The 19,832-nt window shown below is 33.2% G+C and overlaps 3 protein-coding genes across 3 annotated transcripts; all 3 read right to left on the bottom strand.

Moving 5' to 3' along the window:
- Positions 1-904: 904 nt before the first annotated feature.
- On the bottom strand, positions 905-4,064 carry LOC106627271 (23 kDa integral membrane protein). The gene is made up of 5 exons (XM_014247337.3): positions 3,885-4,064; positions 1,868-2,059; positions 1,598-1,759; positions 1,297-1,500; positions 905-1,218 (listed from the first exon to the last, which is right to left on the bottom strand). The coding sequence occupies exons 1-5, from the start codon at positions 3,942-3,944 to the stop codon at positions 1,147-1,149; spliced, it is 690 nt and encodes a 229-aa protein (XP_014102812.2). The 5' UTR covers positions 3,945-4,064; the 3' UTR covers positions 905-1,146.
- A 1,739-nt stretch (positions 4,065-5,803) lies between these two features.
- Positions 5,804-9,491, bottom strand: LOC106627290 (23 kDa integral membrane protein). The gene is made up of 4 exons (XM_014247357.3): positions 9,240-9,491; positions 6,534-6,725; positions 6,283-6,447; positions 5,804-6,203 (listed from the first exon to the last, which is right to left on the bottom strand). The coding sequence occupies exons 1-4, from the start codon at positions 9,297-9,299 to the stop codon at positions 5,931-5,933; spliced, it is 690 nt and encodes a 229-aa protein (XP_014102832.2). The 5' UTR covers positions 9,300-9,491; the 3' UTR covers positions 5,804-5,930.
- Positions 9,492-11,517: 2,026 nt separating this feature from the next.
- On the bottom strand, positions 11,518-15,780 carry Tsp42Eb (Tetraspanin 42Eb). The gene is made up of 4 exons (XM_014247293.3): positions 15,547-15,780; positions 12,378-12,569; positions 12,137-12,301; positions 11,518-12,063 (listed from the first exon to the last, which is right to left on the bottom strand). The coding sequence occupies exons 1-4, from the start codon at positions 15,604-15,606 to the stop codon at positions 11,794-11,796; spliced, it is 687 nt and encodes a 228-aa protein (XP_014102768.2). The 5' UTR covers positions 15,607-15,780; the 3' UTR covers positions 11,518-11,793.
- Between the last annotated feature and the right edge of the window lie 4,052 nt (positions 15,781-19,832).

Below are 19,832 nucleotides of genomic sequence, written 5' to 3' on the forward strand. Positions count from 1 at the left end.
TTATTTTCGTAAAAATTTCAAATCCACTATTTAATTTAATAAAGAAATATCATTTCCATTTACTTTAAGCAAAGAATTGATGGAATAGCACTATTAATAATATTGTAATCGAATATTATCGACTAGTGTTAAAAAATTAATACTAAGTAGCCATCTAATCGCCGTAGTAATGTCTATAAACAAATTTTCTAATAGTTACGTTTCTCTGCAAGTTAACTGTTGCATATATCAAACAGAAAACTCTACCAGAAATTACTGTTAAAGTTTCTGAAATATTTTTTATTACCGAATTGACAAAACCATGTGAACGGAGTCGATAACCCAATGTTGTGCTTGAACAGGTTCTAACCAGAGAATATAAATTATATAATGTATTATATATTCCAGTCAAATCTAAGTAAGAGAGAACTGGGTAAGCAAGAAAACTCTATAAGTGAGAATAAGTCTCTGGACCCGAAATTTGACCTCTTAAAAACCTCTATGAATGAGCAACAAAAACCTCTATAAGTGACAGCCGTATTTCCCACTTTGACCTCTATAACTGAGAGCCTCTTTTGTATTTACCTCTATAAGCGACAATTTTTAGATGTACGACCCATTCGTTGTTCGGCACTATGTTGTTTTCTTGTAATTCAAAGACATAATATTTTACTGTATTAACTTATTTTTCATGATCACTGCAATTCATAAATATAATTTGCAACAACAACTTATAATGTCTAAACGAAAAATCAACGTATTGTCGTTTTATTATATATACTATATATAATTTACATTCTTTGCTCTAACTGTTATGTATCCATAACAACTGGCAAAAACTTTACAGCAGACTAATTTTATAACAGTGCTGCCCTAAATTTACCATTTGTGGAATCTAAATAAAGTGTCATATGTATTGAAAGAGTTTAGTTTTCGTCGGGGCTTCCGCTTCCTCACTAATTTGTTAAGTTTTATTTAATCGTTTTGAATTCAAATCATTATAACAGAATCTTATAGCATAAACCGATTTCATATACTTTCATAAAAGCTAAATAGTTACTTCTTAGATGCAAAATATTTGATAGTTTTATTGGTGACAAGCAAACTGTAATCGCTGCCAAGCTAAGACTTGCAAACACAACATTACAAATAACCGCCATTTTGTAATTAGTAGTTTGCTCTCCTTTGACTGTTACGCACTTGATTCGCTAAGCAGCAGGCGAAAATAAATGCCACTAACTGAAAATAAATATAGTAAAATTACGGTTTAAGTTCAGTAATTAAATTAAGAATGCAAAGTGTCTTTAAACGACTCACTTCAATAGCTGCGACTCCGAGGCCAGCATAACGTACAATATTTATGCTTTTATCCCAAAATGAATGGAAAGCTTGCTTGCAACCAGGTCTCTTTATAGCATCTAACATATTACAAGACGCGGCGTTTGTGCCACAACAGGAATTGGGGACTGACTCGAGATTTAAGGTGTAATCAGTTGCGCCATCTACGCCACAACAGTTAAACTAAATGAAAGAAATATTTTTATTATTAGTTTCAAATGTACTTCTGGTTAAGCACTAACCGATTAGTGAGCAACTAACCAATTAGTGAAAAACTTACCGTCAATTGCAAAGCGTCCATTACTTTTTGATCTGTTTTGTGTTGCTTCCAAATTGATTCCACAATTTGATCTACATAATTGAGAAATTTGGCACGTTGTGTCCAAACAAGAATCACCAGAGCAATCTGAACCAGCAAGAGGACGAGCATAATGACGGAGTACTACAAGATGAAGACGTATATACGTAAGTAGTAATATTCATTTATAAAAATGTATATGTACATATGTGTACATCTACATATATATATGCTCGTAATTATGTGACTTACCGTCATTGTGCAACAAGTATTCTCGCGTATTGCACCGCAGCAACCCAAAAACGAAATAATGAATATCACACATCCCAGTATAAGAATTGCTATGGGGACGCTGTTAGCTTCAAACGTTTGCGCAATGCTACCCACTTGCTGTACGTGTGATACTAATATGGAACCGAAGACAATTAGCAATATACCGCATACCTGTAGATATGTATTTGATTAATTATCATAAGTACAAAATAATGTTTTTATGAAGATTATTCAACAAAATTAGTCAAATTTAGTTTAAGCGAAGTTAGATTCCCGCATCGCTTAAGGGGTTATATCCACTTGCATGTCAGAAAAACCGCGGTTTTTATGAATTTTTTTGAAAAAGCATTTAGATTAATTAATAAAGAATTTAATGTACTTTAATAATTGGCGATTCAGTTTGAAAAATTTGCATTCCTTTGATCCCGTAGCCAATCTCCAGGAGAAAGATTTTTCTGCATTTACATTTCATGGTGTCTAAGGTATTATCAAAAAAAAATATTCCTTCGATCATTAACTGATAAATATATCTGAGATAGTCGTGTCAAAAGTAAAAGTCGAAGGGTCGAACCGACTAAGAGAAATTTTCCTTACTCCTTTCGGAGGATGTTCTGTAATATGTGTACTTTCGAAATATGCAGAAACAAAAAAAAAAACGAGTTTGAAAAATCACAAGGTGATATAACTCCTTAAGGTACAAATAACCTCTCAAAAATTTACATATCTTTTATTGACAAAAAGTACCCCACTCTTTCAATGAAAAATGTACCAAACAACAGTAAGAACATTTGTAATTCACAAACTGATAACGGGTTGGTTATACAAAATCATGACGTCATAGGCATTATGTCTCAATTATTTTATAGTAAAAGGGTATGAGCTATCGTTATTTGATAAAAATAGAAGAAAAAATTCAAGAATACAGGGTGGTCAATGTAAAATTTTAACTGCTGTGATGAGTTGATTGATAACGATATCAGTAAGAAGTGCAATTGTTTTTTTATGTCGCTTATATACAAAAATATTACCTATATTAGCAGCAGCAAGTACAAAGTAAACAAATTTATTTATACTTCACACATGGGCACTTAATTTTAATGTCCTGCACTGAGTATATTAAGTATGTCACAAAGTTTGTAACGGCCAGAAGGAAGCATCGGATACCCCTGTCTGTATATACGCGAACTAGTCCCTCAGTTTTTGAGATATCGCTCTGAAATTTTGCACACGCTCTGTTTTCCTCAAGAAGCTGCTCATTTGTTGAAACCGGCGATATCGAATAACCATAGCATAAACAAATCTGATCGAACAAAATCAAGACCTTGTATGAAAAACTGTTTTATTTCACGAGATTTCTTCACGTAATTTGGCATGGATGTTCAAGAGAATTATAAAATATATAAATACATTTTTCATATCATATCACATCACACTGTCATAAAAAATAAACGACCAAAATCAAGTTCTTGGATGGATAATTTTTTTATTTGTGGAGGGTTTTATAGCCTCGGTATAACCGTAGTTAACGCGTTTTATGTAAACAAAACAAAAAAAAAGGCCTCAGCGCCAAAAAAAAAAAAATAGTTTCAATTAATTTTTGTGTAAATTTGTCGGCATTGGTGATAAGATAGAGAGGCTTTACTATCGATGAAGCGAAACAGCTTTATATTATATTATGTAGATAAAAGACTTCTGCTTTATGACACTGTTTACCTTGTAAGCTTGTACTTAGAACTTAAATATTAATTATTTTCTTCCTTTTATCTCGTTTTCGTGTAATCACTTACTACAAAAATAAATTAACTTATAAAATGGGCTGCAACTAATTTGCAAACTGCGTTAGCACACCATGACTCAATATTTAGGAACTGCAAATTCGATTTCTATGACTAACATTGCTAACGTTGTCTAACTATTTAAACCGTTATTGAGTGCTCGCGTGATATAAAAAAGTGCTATTATCATTTTGAGGTTATATTTTCTTGTCTTTACTTACTACGAAGAGTATGTTGAATAAGAAGAGCACATATTTCACTAAAACTCCACCGCAATCCATATTTTCGTGTAATAAACTTTTTTCCTTCCTTCCTCTATATTTTCTTTATTTATTTATAACTGTAATGCGAATATTGCTACGTTTTCCATCAGACCTCAACCGTATTACTGTCATTTGCTATCTAATAGTATATTTTATATAGTGCACAATTTTTCCAGGCCACAAAGCCTTATCGCTATTAGCTCATTAAGCCTTCTTCCAGTGGAACGGTTGTTGTACAAAAATGTGTAGCATATTTTTGGGAGATAAAAACTGTTGAATACGAAATAGGCAATGATATTCTTAAATTACTTACTTTTCATTGACTTTTAAAATTTCCAGTACTCGATATTTTTGAGCTTAATAGCTCTATAAGTGGGTCGGTTACACAAATCAGCCGGGCTACTCGAACAAGGAGACTGCTGTAACCTATTATTTTATTTTATCTATAAAAAGTTAGTTCCTAAACTTAATATCTGATTTATAAGTGAGAAAAAATTCATTGATTCAGTGAAGCGGTTACTTTAAAACCATTTTTTTAGTGGGGATGTTTGCTAGTCCGGTAACTCTTAAAGTATTTTTCCGTTTCCATTTTTAAAACTTAAAAGAGTGACTGACCCCCGAAATTATTTAGCAATTCAGAATATATGTTTTAAGGAAAGGCGCGGGATAAAATGTTTTTAGTATCAGACGAAGACTTCTTCGGGGAAAAACAGCTTATTTAAAAATATGCCTACAAGTCCCAAATCCAAAACAGGGCACCGAGTGAGTACCCCCAGACAAAAAGTGAGTTTTATTTTATCAATACTCCAACGTAAAATATTATAACTAGTGATGAACCGTATTCGAAAAAGAGCGACCGGAACAAATGGTAGTTAGAAGGGGCAAGATCTGGATCTATAAAAGACGGGTGTGGCAAAACTTTCCAGCCAGCCAGGTTAATTTTTAACCGGTCTTGCAACAAGATCTCGAGCGTTGTCATGATGGAAAATTTAAAGCTCCGTGTCCAGTCTCAAATTCTGAGCGTTGTTCATCAATCTCTTGTTACAATTTATGAGTTATGAGTTCATGTCGGTAGCGTTCCTCGTTAATGATTTCACTCAGTTTTATAAGCTCATAATACATCACGCTCTTCCGGTCACACCAAATACCCAACATTACCTTGGAGTCATGAATATTCGGCTTTGCCATTGATTTGGCTCTTTGTTTCACATGTGATCTTTTGCTTTTAAGGTTGTCCATAATGGCTCTATTTTTCATTACCAGTTACAATACGATGCAAAACGACTTCAATTTCCTTGCTTTTGATTATATCCGGCTGCTTTAAAACCTTTTGAAATATGGCTGTTTAGTGACTCCCAAAGATTCTACGAGCGCTTCTTGTGTTTGACAACAGTTTTCATTAACTAATGCTACTAGTTCCTCATCTTCAACCTTTTTTGGTCGCCCAGGACGTCTTTCGTTTACCAAGTCAAAATAAACACTTTTAAATCATCCAAACCCCTTTTTTCACGTTGGCTCAGCTAGAGCATGTTCACCATAAACTTCCACTAAAATTCGATGACTTGCTGATGTGGTTTTCTTCATATTAAAATAATGAAGAAGAACTCCCCGCACAAACATATTTGAGTTAAAAAAATTATTGTTGCTTACGCTTCAAATGAATGACATATTCTGAAAAGGGTGCACCTGGACAATAGCTTTCCAACGCAGCTTCGGAATTTTGGAAGAATATAATAATAATCAAGCTACGCCAACTGTTGGCGGGCATAGTTGTAGAACCAATATTTCGTGATTTATTTTTTGACAGATTTTCGAAAATTTTCATTACGAGTGAATTTGTTGTAATTTATTTAAAATATTATAACTATACTACTAAATGTATTATAAATAAAACCTTATTTCCAAAAATCAAAAGTAAAATATTCTTCACTTAAAGCAAATTTCATTTTTTAAGCTACGGAACAATTAAAATATATAATTAACTATAAATATTGAGCCAGTTCTCTAAGCCATATTTCTTCGCTCCGCTTTTCGGACGCATCCCGCCAAACCACAACCAGATATCAAAGCCAAAAATTCTATAACAACCACCACAATGCCACCAATTCGTACATAACCCAAATTATCGTACCAGAAGTTATAAAACACCGTTTGGCAACCCGATTTAGTAGTATAAATGACCGCTGGACACGGAGCATCCGTTTCCACAAAACCACAGCAAGACGGTGGTACGGCGCTACTATAATCAGTGTAATTGTTGTAGCCACAGCAGCTGAACTATATTTCAAAGAGAAAAAATAAAAAGATTGTTAAAAGTTTAATAAAACAAACTTTCGCGAACATATATGCGACTTACTGTAATCTGTATTATATTCATAGGGTTGTCAGCATCGTCATTTCTATTTTCAAACGCATTATGAACAATCGTATTCATAGAGTTGAGGAAATCTGTCTTCTCCACGAAAGCCCAAACGACAAGTGCAATCTGCAGACACATCAGTATGAACATAAAAAGCGAGTACTGCAGAAGTTTGAAGAAAACAGAAAAGGTTTATTATCGAAGAATGTAAAAATAATTTAGGATGTGTATATATCTTTCAGACTTACTAATAGGATACACCAATTGATCTCCCTAAGTGCGCCGCAACAGCCAAAGAAGGACACAATAAATATGACAGCACCCAATACTATAACAATAATGGGTACGACATTGACATAATCGATATTACTATCCGATTTTAGATCACCCATGCCATCCAGAACAAGACTGCCGAGTATGATGAGTAGGATGCCAACTATCTGAAAATTAATTTTAATTCGAATTACTCGAACATATACGAAGTCGCCGAAGTAAAAATATCAAGCAACTTATGTATGATTACCATTTGCTGGATATAGATATGAATTTTAAAAAGCTTTAAGACTGATTCTGGACCGGAAAATAAGTTCCCACAGCGTATAAGACTTGTATATATTATAGTTTAATAAAATTGCTTTCAGGCAAATAGTATTATTTGACAGTTCTCAGCTCGAATATGAGTATTATCAATGCTTCTGGATTCGAAGTCCGTTAGAGATTTGAAAGAAGAGAGATGGAAGATATCTTGTGAAATAAATATAGAGAGGAGCTAAAATAACCAGACTTGTTTTGGCTTTTGGTTTCTGAAACATCAAATTTTTACAACAAACACATTATTTTACCAGATTAGAGAAAAAATATAATCGATAAAATAAAATCGGCTGTTTGGGTCCAAGAAAATGGAGTAAATCCAAAACAAAAAGGTGTGGTCCAGAAATCGGGTTTCTGCTAAAGAGGTCAACGAGAAATATATAAAAACTCATAATAACAAAATATTGTCGAAGTTGTGTAATCATATAGAAAATATGCATCAGACTCTAGGATGTAGCATAGAATAATAATTGAAAGACAGCTTACATATGCTAATAGCTTTATCAACAAAACAACCATAATGGGTTTTAGACTGAATGTTTCCGATTAAAAATAGAAGAAATCCACATGTTAGAAGTACAAAGTAGCATTTCATATGCGTTACTTATTGGTATCGACCTACTAAAGATTTATTGTGCTAAATCAGACCAGAACTAGACTTAGATTAAATGTCGATGTCAGAAGGGCATTCTGGGATATGAAATAACTCTTCGGACTGCCTAAAATGCCATCCGCTAGGACTAGATGAAGCCAGTATAATCTAACCTAACCTACATTTAACTTAAGCAATATCATGAAGTGGTAATTTTTTGCTATTACTAGTATTGTTAGTGCAAAAGAGGCGTTTCAGAAACTTGTATTAGTTCTTAAATTAGTTCAAGTGAATTTTTTGATTATCGAACATAGGTACGTATTTAAATGGAAGAGTGTAGTTAAAATCGAATGAATCATTTCGTTCTGAAGTCGTACCCAATATATATAATATATTCATTGCGAATATCTATTTCAACCACGAAAAGTGCAAATGATGTGTCAAAAGTAATTACAGTCATCCATATTGTTATCGCAATTCCGGACAGAGCTGATATTATTTTATATACATATAGCATATATAGGCATGTATATACATATGTACAGAATTTTGGCAAAATATAGTGAAATTTGTAGACTTAGATGTTTTTTTTTTTTAATTTTTAGGCGTGAACTCGAAAGTTTCCAACGTTGATTGGAATTTTTTCGATTGACATGTGTTGTGCACAAAGTTTTATATAAGAAAAGACATAGGCGTAAAGTAAAAAAAAAAAAGATAAAAATGTTTTCTGTACTGCTGACTCTAAGTTGGCGCCTTTACGGAGCACACCTATGGTAACCGCCTGAATAAAGCGATTTTTACGAATTAAAAGAAAATATTGCATGAAATGGTATAAAATTTTGAAGGAATATTTATATATATTTTATAAATAATTTCAGGCAATTGTTGCTATTTCCCAAGTTTCTAAGAAAAAGATCCTAAAATGCTGTAGTGATTGTGGCCTTCACCATGGTTGAAAAAAAATATTAATAATTAATTTGCAAGGTATTACCTATACAATGACCTACAATTACCTATAAAATTTAACAAAATTACGGCCTTTGAAAAATTGCGCAATTTTTTAGATGATTTTTGGCACGCCAAAATTACGTTTTCCATACAATCGAACAATCGTTTGGCTCCCAACAATGATTAGGACTAGAACGTTGCGATCTGATTGCTCAAATATCGCTTTAATAGCAAAAGAAAACCGCTTTGTCCATCAGTAACCCTAAATTTCAATAAATCACCAAGGACTTAAATTGATTTTTCTTCTAAATTCAGTTATATGTTAACAACAGTGGATTCTAATTTTAGTGGTAGTAAAAACTGACCAATCGCCACTGCCTAAACTCAAAATTTATTTTTATTCTTCAAAACTTTAAAATTACGTGTTAAAGATTTCTTTGAAATATAGAAAATCTAACTATCATTAGCATCATAATAGCCTTTTTTGTTTTTGAACAGCGTTAACCCTCTTAATAAAAATTTAGCAGTATTTCGTCAAAAAAACAACAAACAGTAAGATCATGCAAGTGAAGTTCAGCCTATGCTAGTCCTTATTAAACACCTTCAACGACTAACACGAAGCACTGTAATCCAATAATCAGTTCGTAAATTTGATTGTCTACAATCTTTGTTGTTATCGATATTTTATTTTCGAAATCTTTTGTTTTTATTATTTCACACATCTTGAATTGAAGCCCATTACTTTGGCATGACCTGTTTTCTGATTTCCAAATATTTTCACATCACATACATACAAGCTTGTATAAGGATATAATCAGCTTACCACTGCGAGCAGATTAAAAAAATATAGCAGCCATTTTATGAGAAATTCGCACCAACCCATTTTTTAATGTTTTTGATTTCTAATTTTTGATATTTAATTATGTTTATTAGTATATTTATTTTTTATTTATATAATTTTTTATTGCACAACTATTCGTAGTTTTGGAAAATATTTAATTGGTGTGCTTTTCAAAACCAATTTCGTTTGATCGCGTAACTTTCGTTCGAATGACTGAACCCTTGGCCGAATTGTTGCTTTTTAATAAAATTAATTATAATAATTTTTTGTTGTGGCTACAAAAGATATCAAAAAATCACTACGTACTTATCTTTGATTATTTTTTCATGCACTAATCGACTAGATAAATATGACACAGGTGTATCTATTGTACCACACATCCATGTAAAAATGTGTGTCATATGTAAATACATACAAAATTTATACAATTCGTATATTGCGCAGGGCTCAAAGTACTTTGGCCCATCGATAATATATGAGGGATACAGTGCAACCTCGCTTATTAGAACTACTAACAGCTTTGGTAGCAGACTTTCCGTTTTTTGGAACTACATGCGAAATTTTAAGCAACTACAGATGACTTCCATTTGCTTCTTCTCTGCTTGCTTTGACCTTTTTTTACCCTATTGAATTCAATAAAAGAAATTATGTCAAGAACTCATTAAAGTGGTAAAAAAAGTGTTCTATTCTACAGGTTAGTTGAAAAGTTTCTGCGCTCGAAATGAAAAAATACGGTTTTTGGTTCTAAATTTATTTTTTTATTTAATATAATCTCCCTTAACTTCAATACACTTATTCCAATGATCCTCCAATAATTTTATGCCATCCCTATAATGACTTTCAGGAAGCTATGCAAAATACCCATCTACGGCTGTAATAGCTTCTTCATTCGACGAAAAACACTTTCCACGAAGGAATTGTTTCAGGTTTCTAAAGAGGTCGTAGTCGCTGAGAGCCAAATCTGGTGAATACGGTGTATGCTCAAGTAATTCGTACTTTAATTCGTTGATTTTCTCACAATATTCTTTTGCGTCCCAAAAAACTGATGCCGTACCCTATGTTGCTGATCGTTGTGACTTCACCTGCTTTGGAGCTGAATAACCAGCTTCAGTCCACTGTAAACGTTCTTATTTCAATTTATGATCATGGTGGTAGATCCAAGTCTCATCCATATTTATAAAATGACGTAATAAATCGAGTTTCTTCTGCTAAGAAAGTTATTTTCGATCCAGATTATGTTGAACAGCTTAATCATATGTAATTCTCCATGTAAAATATGAAGTACTCGTTCGTCTGAGATGCCTATGGCATTCGCAATTTCACACTTAGTCAAACTAACTTATCTACAGTGCTGTCCAGAACTATTGAAAATGTGGAGCATATTTAGTAGTGCCTAGTGGCAGTTTCGGGGGGGATTTGAGGCCACAAGAAATGGGAGGTTTTAGTCGGTATTAACATTAGCAAGTCACCAGGCTTATGTTCAAATCCGACATACCCAGAGCGAAACACCAAAGCCTGCCATATGTAAATGTATTTCCTCCTCAATGAAAAAAAAAAAACTTAGTCAAACTTGGAACTTGCTCAATGATTTCTGGTGAGGGTGCGGTTTTTGTTCGTCCTTCGCGTGAATCGTCTTCAAGCCTAGTACGACCACGTTTAAATTCACCAGCCCAAAATTCAACGGTGTATTTTGAAGGTGAGGACTACACTTCTAACAATTTTTCATAAATTTCCTTTGCTTTTAAACCTTTCAAAACAAGAAACCTAATCACTGCGCGATATTCATTTTTTTCCATATTAAAAAAATACTTTGATACGTCAACTTCAAATTGCTTGAAAACAAATAATTAATTGACTTTGCATGTGTTCTCACGACAGATGTACTAACTTGAGAAAAAAAAAAAAATTTGGAGTTATTAGTGCTACTTCTTAGTCAGCGCTATTCACTTTTCAACCAACCTGTATCTCTCTTTTAAAATGCCTTTGCCTTTTCACAGTTTTTTGTTCGATTTGGTTATAACATAATTTTAGATAATAGCTTTTACAAAGCACCTGAAACACAATACTAGGTCGGCAAGGGGTTAGCCAATGTTTATTGTGCCTAATTTGCAACTATAGCTCGCCTCCTCAATCATCTCGCACAATTTCTCTATCTTATAGTCGAACTTAACCGTTTAGGTCGGTATGAACCTACGCCAATTCGGCGCTTCATTACATTTCCAATAAAAATAACTAAAGCGATGAAATAAACAAGTCTGGCTTTCAATTTGTTTAATTTGTATGTATTCATAATAAATAAAACGAATCAACAAATATTAAAACATATTAATAATAATTGATTAACAATATAAAATACCTAACTAAGTTTACTTAACTTATGCAATGCCTTGTGTATACGCGTACATACACGTACATAAGTTACATGATTCACAATTATTATTTGTACTTCAAATAAAATGAATTCAATGTACAATATACTGATGTAATTTATTTACAAAACCGCATGCTCTACACACACTCAGTTTCTTCCGCGTATTTAATGTCTTCGCGAATTGCGCATGCTGCTTGCTAGGCAACAGGCTATTGTGAGTACCGCCAATTCAATGGCCGCAACTGCAATGCCCGCGTAACGGATAATATTCGTATTTGTCGCCCAGAATCCAACGAATTCAGCAGTACAGCCTGGCTTAGTCTGATAGACATCTGCGGGACACTCCTTAATGTCGAGAGAGCCACAGCATGAAACTGGCACATCTTTGTCCGCAGTTATATAATCGGTATAATTGGTCTTTCCACAGCACTTGAACTAATTTTGAAAAGTAGAAATTAAATTAGTTTCAACTTATATTCGTAAAAAATTAGAAATATAGCATGCTTACGCTAAGTTGTAACGCGTCCATTGGGTAACCTTTAGCGGAATCATTCTGATTCCATGCTGTATCAACGAGATCTGTCATAGTTTTCAAGAAATCGTCACGTTTTATAAATACCCAGACTACTAAAGCAACTTGTAGACAGAACAGAATGAACATGAAGACGGCGTACTGTGGGGAATAGAAATGGGTTAATAACACGTATCGCTCTATCATATTAGTCTATATAATATTATATAACACCTACCGTTGTCATGCAACACGAATTCTCGCGTATCGCTCCACAGCAGCCAAAGAATGATATCACAAATATTATACAACCCAGTATAATTATTATGATGGGCAGTGTATCAACGTTAATAGCCTCTTCGAATGATGAGAAATCGCCAAGATTGCCCACCATAAATGAGCCAAGGACGATAATGAGAACGCCACATATCTATGAATCGAAAAATAAAAAAACACATAAGTATTTATTATATACATTTATATATGGTAGTATCCAATAGTTCATAGATGAGATGTATACATGTTCGGTTTAACCTTTATATTATAATCTGAAATTGTTATCAACTACAAATATATAAACGTTGGTAGGTATGCATAAAAATGGTATGATAAAAAACTCTGATTTGTGCATTTAAATCTTTCTAATCTTTATTATTGTAGCAGTAGCTAAAACTTACAAGTAGATATCATATGTACTCATATTTATAGGTTATGTGTTTATCAAAGCGTTATCATGCATTAAATGAGCTTCACGTGATATTGTCTTTGCAAATTGACCTTTCTATATTGATTATTAGGTGACAGTTGACTGTTGTATACACATATATATGTAAAAATACATATTTTTTTCAGTCCGGGTCAAATTGTCATAATTGTTTTTTTTTAATTTTGTCAAATTATGGTCTAAGCCTACGACCAGCCGAAGCATAACTACTGCCCCATACATTTGGTCATGACTTACTGTATAATATCAAGGTCAAATATTATATAGTTTTCAGCGGAATTACTACAAGTACACATTTACCTAGACTCCACTTAACCTTTTATAAAGAGAATTTTCGCCACACTACTTGTAGAACTCGAAATGCAGTATGTAACTTTCGCGGTTATTTACGCAGTTACCAACGCCATTTTGTACAACATACATATGTTCATATGTTTGTAATACCCAGTAACTACTTACAACTCAGTTGTAATATCTAATCTCTACCAACACTATTTATTTTAGTGTACATCTGAATGTCAACAAATGAATACATTTCCCGCTCGCAAAAAAAATGTAATTTTAGCGAATTGACGAAACAAGTATGCACCGATATTCTGAGAGGTATAAGTACTCAGGCAATTATTAACTCCATGCCAATAATAATAGTCACTTGTATGCCCACAAATGAGGTTAAAAATGTAGCGGAAATTCTACCAATAATCATGTACATATATGCAAACATATATTACTTTTATAGAGTAGTTGACATCCATATGTTAATGGACTTTATTGTAGCTAGATATAGAACTACATAGAATGTTTCTCTTCGAACATCTGATAGATTTTATGAAAACTTTTTATGAAAGCAACATAATGAAATATATGTAATTGCCTACAGGCCACTTTAGATACCATTTTTTAACTGTTAGTTGGTAGTAGCTATTTTAAATTCGTCGAAACATGCAAGGGAATTGAACAAACAACTGACAGGGAAAAGGAATTACGCCCAAGCCTGGCGGCTAAAAATGTAAATAGTCTTTACGGTCCTGATACTGTAACAGCTACTCACGCGGCAATATTAGTTTGGTCGATCACGCGATCAAATAATGAAAATCGTCAAGTTCAAGCTAAACATTGTACAAAAAACTATTTGGAAATATTCAAATAAGGCGGAATATAAAATTTAACTCGATATCACACGTTTTAAGACAAAAAACCTCATGGACCGAATTTCCATCTATTTATCACTACAAGTACATAAGCAACAAAGTCGATCCAATTATGAAGTGGTTGGCTTCGTGGCTTGGTGATAAAAAGTGGGTATCTTACGACACGTCAAGCGAAAGACGTCGCAGTCGAAACGCGATGAGCTGGCGCAGTCTGTGGTCAAACCAAGATTGATGAACAGAAGGGGTTTGCAGCGTGTTTGGTGGGATTGGCAGGAGATCATCTACTATCAGCTACTCCCCTACGGCCAAACTTTTAATTCGCAACTGTACAATTGAATCGTCTGATGTAAGCAAACGAACAGAAGTGGCCAGCTTTGGCCAAAAGGAGCGGAATTGTGTTGCATCAGCATAACGCCACACAAAGTGATTTTGACCGCTAGAAAGTCAGGGAGCTTAGTTGGGAGGATCTTACACATCCACCTTATAGTCTGGAAGTGGCAGCAAGTGATTACTACCTGTTTCTATCAATGACGAGTGATTTTGTTGGGGAAAGAAGCGTGTGTTAGGAGATAGTATATATTTGACCTAAATCGAAATATTCTAACTATGCTAAATAAAAACTTCAATTTACGTTGATGCAGAAATAATGGAATTCTTTTTACCAGGCCTTATAATTGACCTTGAGTGAAAAAGAGTTTTACTTAGTATAAAGACTTTTTAAAGTAAATAATGAATAAAGTACATTATTAATTGCAAAAATATTGTGCTCAGTTTCAGGTAACAAAGTAATTAATGACAGTTGATAACATCTCAGAAGTGAGTAGTCGGTGGAAAACAAAACACTTCGATAGCTGCTTTACTCTTACATGACTTTAGGTCGTTATACGTAATGCTTTGTACTGAAAAGAAATTACTTTTATTTGTTTTTATTATTATATAGATTAATTATAGGTATTTTAATACTTGAAAAATATTTTTCAACTTCAGTTCGAAGTTAAGTTTTTGCTTAACAGGAGGTATTTATTGCTCTAGCAAATTTTTTTTTAAGGGTTACTGTCCAAGGATTGAGGATTTGGAAAACGCTCATACTATGCACAGCAACAAAAAATGAAAAAAACATTTATTTTTAATTTACTATGAGGTCTTTTTAAATCCTTTTTACTTTGGCCGATATAATAATGAAGTTCAAGATCATAAATATTGCCGTATCCATATTTGTAATTAAGTTGATTACTCTGTAATTATAAAGGGGAGCAAAAATTTCTCCAGAATCGCGCCATTTGAAGTCATTAAGTTAAAACCACTTTCATGTCATGTTTTTTCCACCTACACACAATTACAAAATACACGGACACTTGCACAAAGCGAACATATGCTAATATGAATGTAAAAAATTAACAAATTCCTAACGGTACTTTGAGAATTTCAATTTCAGGTAATAAACTGAATTTATATACACAAACACATTACTTTTTTACAACACTGTACTTTTTAATAATTTTTTGTCTATTGTTTTTATTGCTTTAACTCACCAAAAATACTATATTGGCGATATAGATTAAATATTTGACAATTGATTCAAAGAAATTCATTTTGGAATGCTTCTTTCGACTCGTCAAATTTGTGCACTTTAAATAAGTTTTTTGTGTTTTATATTGGTAAATTGATCGTTTCACACTTTAGTATCGCGTTCCTGCCTTGCACATTCACTGCAAATGTTCTAAACGCGTCGAGTTCTCTTGTCGAATTAATCACACAAGAGCGGTTGTTGTGTTCTTTTAAATGTCACTTGCTCCAGCTCCAACGCAGGTCCTCTACATTAGGTGTGCACAGACTGATTACATACGGTGAAAAATCTCAGACAAGCGAACCAGATACGAGCTGATAAGTCTTTTGCGCTCTCGTGTTGGTAATAAACAAGAGATATTGCAAATATTATTATCTTGAATATACGACATAACTAAATATATTTTATCAGTAATTTATGGACCAAGTACTATGTGGGTATATAGCAGTGTGATAAATAATTTGTTGGGAAATTAAATGATAGGTAAGCTTTCGTTGTACGTTTTTATCTAGAAAATATATGAAAGAAAAACTAATTTGGAAAAGATTGCCCAAAATGAGATCGTACTTAACCGAAACAGGCTCTACAGAATAAATATGTTATTCCATCAAGGTACATACATATATATATATATATATTCCCATCGTTCCTAGATGGAATTTTGACGATTTTCATCACTTCCGTTATAAACGTGTATAAGAGATACATACCTTATTACACATAACACTTTCTGTCAGAGTTGGAACCCTCGTCACCTGCTCAGTAGAGCGCAGAAGCTTCTCCTTTTTCTTCGACTTCACTGTGCCTGCCGGTGGTAGCAGTCTCGTCTCCCACCGACGTTTGTGCTGCTATCCTAGCCCGTCTCATCTCTTCGTTGGTCTCCATTTTGAGTTTTGAATTCTGGGGTCTCTACCCCTAACGTTTTATACCTACTGCCACGTGCCTCATTAACAATGACTGTTGGATTTCCCCATTCACCTCCTTCTGGGATTGCATATAAAGCACCATTCGGGTATAAATCAAGAAGTACACCAGCCTTCGCTAGATGACGCCTGCCTGCAATATGATGACTCAGGCAGTCCAGAGGCAGATTGAGACCACGACGTTACAAGCAGCGACACCCATTGCCAGTCGAAACGCGCGCGGAAAATACAGCTCAGATTTTTGTTGACCCTCTTCACTTTTAACATTTCCTGAAACACATGCATGTCCAAGCAGTATTTGGTTTTGTTTTTTTTAAGTCATACTAAATTAAATTAATTTTAATAATATTATTTAAACTTTTGTTATCAGTTAGTATCAATATTTTTGATTTTTTTATGATTACTAAAAGAACCCAATTTCAAGCGGTTACAAGGCAATTGAAATCTTATAAGTCTTTCATTGAAATAACTAATTTGCCTTATCTGTTTCTAATATGTTATTCAAGCCCTCCTGCCATAGCCACTGATAAGTCATATAATTTCACATAATCTTGTGGAAGAGATCACAATATCTTTATTATGGGCAATAAAGAATTACCGTTTGTATGGTATGATTGTAGCAATATAATAATTAATGTCAAATTTAGGAAACAGGAAATGAATCTTAAGTAAGATCAGTTAAAGCAATAAGATTATTTGGGAATTATTTACAATTGGTCGAGTAATGAAAAAGAAAGTATTCACGATAGAAATTTACAGTGAAAGTAATAACCAAATTAAATTAAAATTTCCTCACCGTTTTCTATATGTATACTTGTACGCCGCTGAAACGACAAATATTTTGTCAACGACAAATATATTTTCAATTTTAAATACATCCAAAGTGGTTTTCCGTAATAGCGATTAGATGTTGATGTTGCTTCTTAATTCCACGCAACGTTTTTCCGTTTCCAGTCAGTTTATCACCTCTGTTATGTATAATCCCTATGGTCGAAAAAAACAAATCAAACGACAGAGAGTTGTGAGTTCAGTCGGGTGCTAAATTTAACGTTCGTCAACAATCTCTGATTGGGCCTAAAAAAATAAGTCCTACTAATTGATACATTCTATATTTTCCGGTGAAAAGTTTTTGAGTTCAAATATGTAGATATTTTTGAAGAAAATAGACACACAATCGAATTGTTTTTTTTTTAATATTTATTGAATTGTTTTACGATTATCGTAATGAAGACAGAGTATTCATTGTAGAATACCCACCCAGTGACACTTAAAATAGTCAGTAAAGTAAAGAGACATTTTGTAATACTCTTCTTTTCTTTATATGTGGTAACTCTATGTATCTCCAAATATATAAAAATTACCGTGAAAGTTAACTATCGGTTAAATCATAGAGAGCGCTATCAGAGATATCTATTAAAGTTTCGGTAGTCGTGATTTTCTCCGTAATAGTTAGACACAGTAACCCTATCAATTGAGATTTTTTTCTCGATCTTTTCTAATAATGGCGATTGAATTTTTTTTTCGTTTTGAAATTTTAAGAGTATATTTTTTAGATATTTTAGGACTACACAGTAAACAGTATTTTTCGAGTTTGACCAAAAAAGGCTGCAGTGATTCCTGCCTTTTCCGTGGATAAAACCAAAATAAATTCACTACTTGAAGAGAAATATTGTCCGTACAATGACACACGGTTGAAAAAAAATCAAAAATTTACAAAATGGCGGCGTTTTAAAAAAAAGTTGAATTTTACCCACAATTTTGCTCGATTTGGCCACCCAAAATTCGATTTTTAATCAGATCATTGTATGGACTATGGACTCATATATATACAGAACTTACAGAATATTCTTGGTAGTTGACGTTGTCATCATTTGTCACTGAGTAGTCACTCAAGTAAATTTTAAAAATACAGTTTTGAGAAAAACGCGTTTAAATATAAACTATTGGAGCTGATTGAACTGGGCGGATACACTTTAGTAGGCTGCAACTCAAAAACTTTTTGAGATATTGATTTAAAATTTTAGTATCTTATTTTTAAAGGTATAACCTATTGAAATATGGGTCGATCGATCGATTGTTTTTTTTTTTAATTTAACACTGAATGTGCCCCTAAACGACATTGATAAAGTTTGATTGTAGCAAAAATTTGTTTTAATGTACTTTAACTAGTTCGGCAAGGTTCCATACACTTGAGTATTTACATTTATTTATATTTACAGGTTATATTATCAGGCTGTTCATTTTTTACCAGCGCGCTTCCATGCGTTAGTTGGCACAAGTATCGGTACATTTTATTTTTAACTTAATGTTTATGAAGTAAACGAAAAAGGTGTGTTTGTACAGACATTATCAGCATATTGTTGTCGCAAAAAAGTAAGCGATAACGCAATGATAATGAAATGTTAGTTATGAATCACTGTATATACTCTAAATGTTTAGGTATGTATATATAGCATATGTACTCGTATACTAGTGCACATCATCGTTTGCGATCATTGGATTTGTTGTTGAACTAGAAATGTGTTGTTGTTTCTAGCTTTAAATAGAAGAGTGACAAACAAAGTGCAGAAGTCCTTAGTCGCAAAAATTCCCCCTTTCAAATACCCAATATGATTATGAGTCATGTTTAGGCAGCTTTAATTTTGCGAATTGAAAATAGGCTAAAAGCTTTCAAATAAAGTGCATTTCACAACTTTCCAAAATAAAAATAAAAGTCATAATGTCACACATTTGGAGCTTTAAGTTTGAATAGCTTAAGAATGGGTCACGTTATGAAAAAATATAGCATAGCTCTTTTGTATACTGTCAATTTCCCGCCAGCACATTTATACCCTGAACAGGATATGTTAAGTTTGCCACGAAGTTTGCAACACTTATATAAATATATATAAAATTAAATAAATATAAACATATATAAATGATCATCATGATGAGCTGAGTCGATTTAACCATCTCCTTTTGTCTGTAACACACATACCCGAACTAGTCCCTTAGTTTTTGAGATATCAATCTGAAAATTTTCATTTTCTCATTTTGTCTCCAAGAAACTGCTCATTTGGTGAGACCGTCGTTATAGGCCCTCTGTAGCTAATAGCTTCCATACAAACTGAACGATCCAAATCAAGTTCTTGCATGGAAAACTTTTTTATTTGACGGAATATTTTCTCGAAATGTTCATGAACTAGTACAAGTTATTATCCGATCCGATCAAAATCAAGTTTTTGTGTGTAAACTTTTTATTTATGAAAGGTGCTATAGCTTCGGTGCACCGAAGTTAACGTGTTTCTTGCTTTTAATTTTTTTTTTTTTGTAAATGCCCTGACATATG

Source organism: Bactrocera oleae, chromosome 4, assembly GCF_042242935.1.
Source record: "Bactrocera oleae isolate idBacOlea1 chromosome 4, idBacOlea1, whole genome shotgun sequence".
NCBI lineage: Eukaryota > Metazoa > Arthropoda > Insecta > Diptera > Tephritidae > Bactrocera > Bactrocera oleae.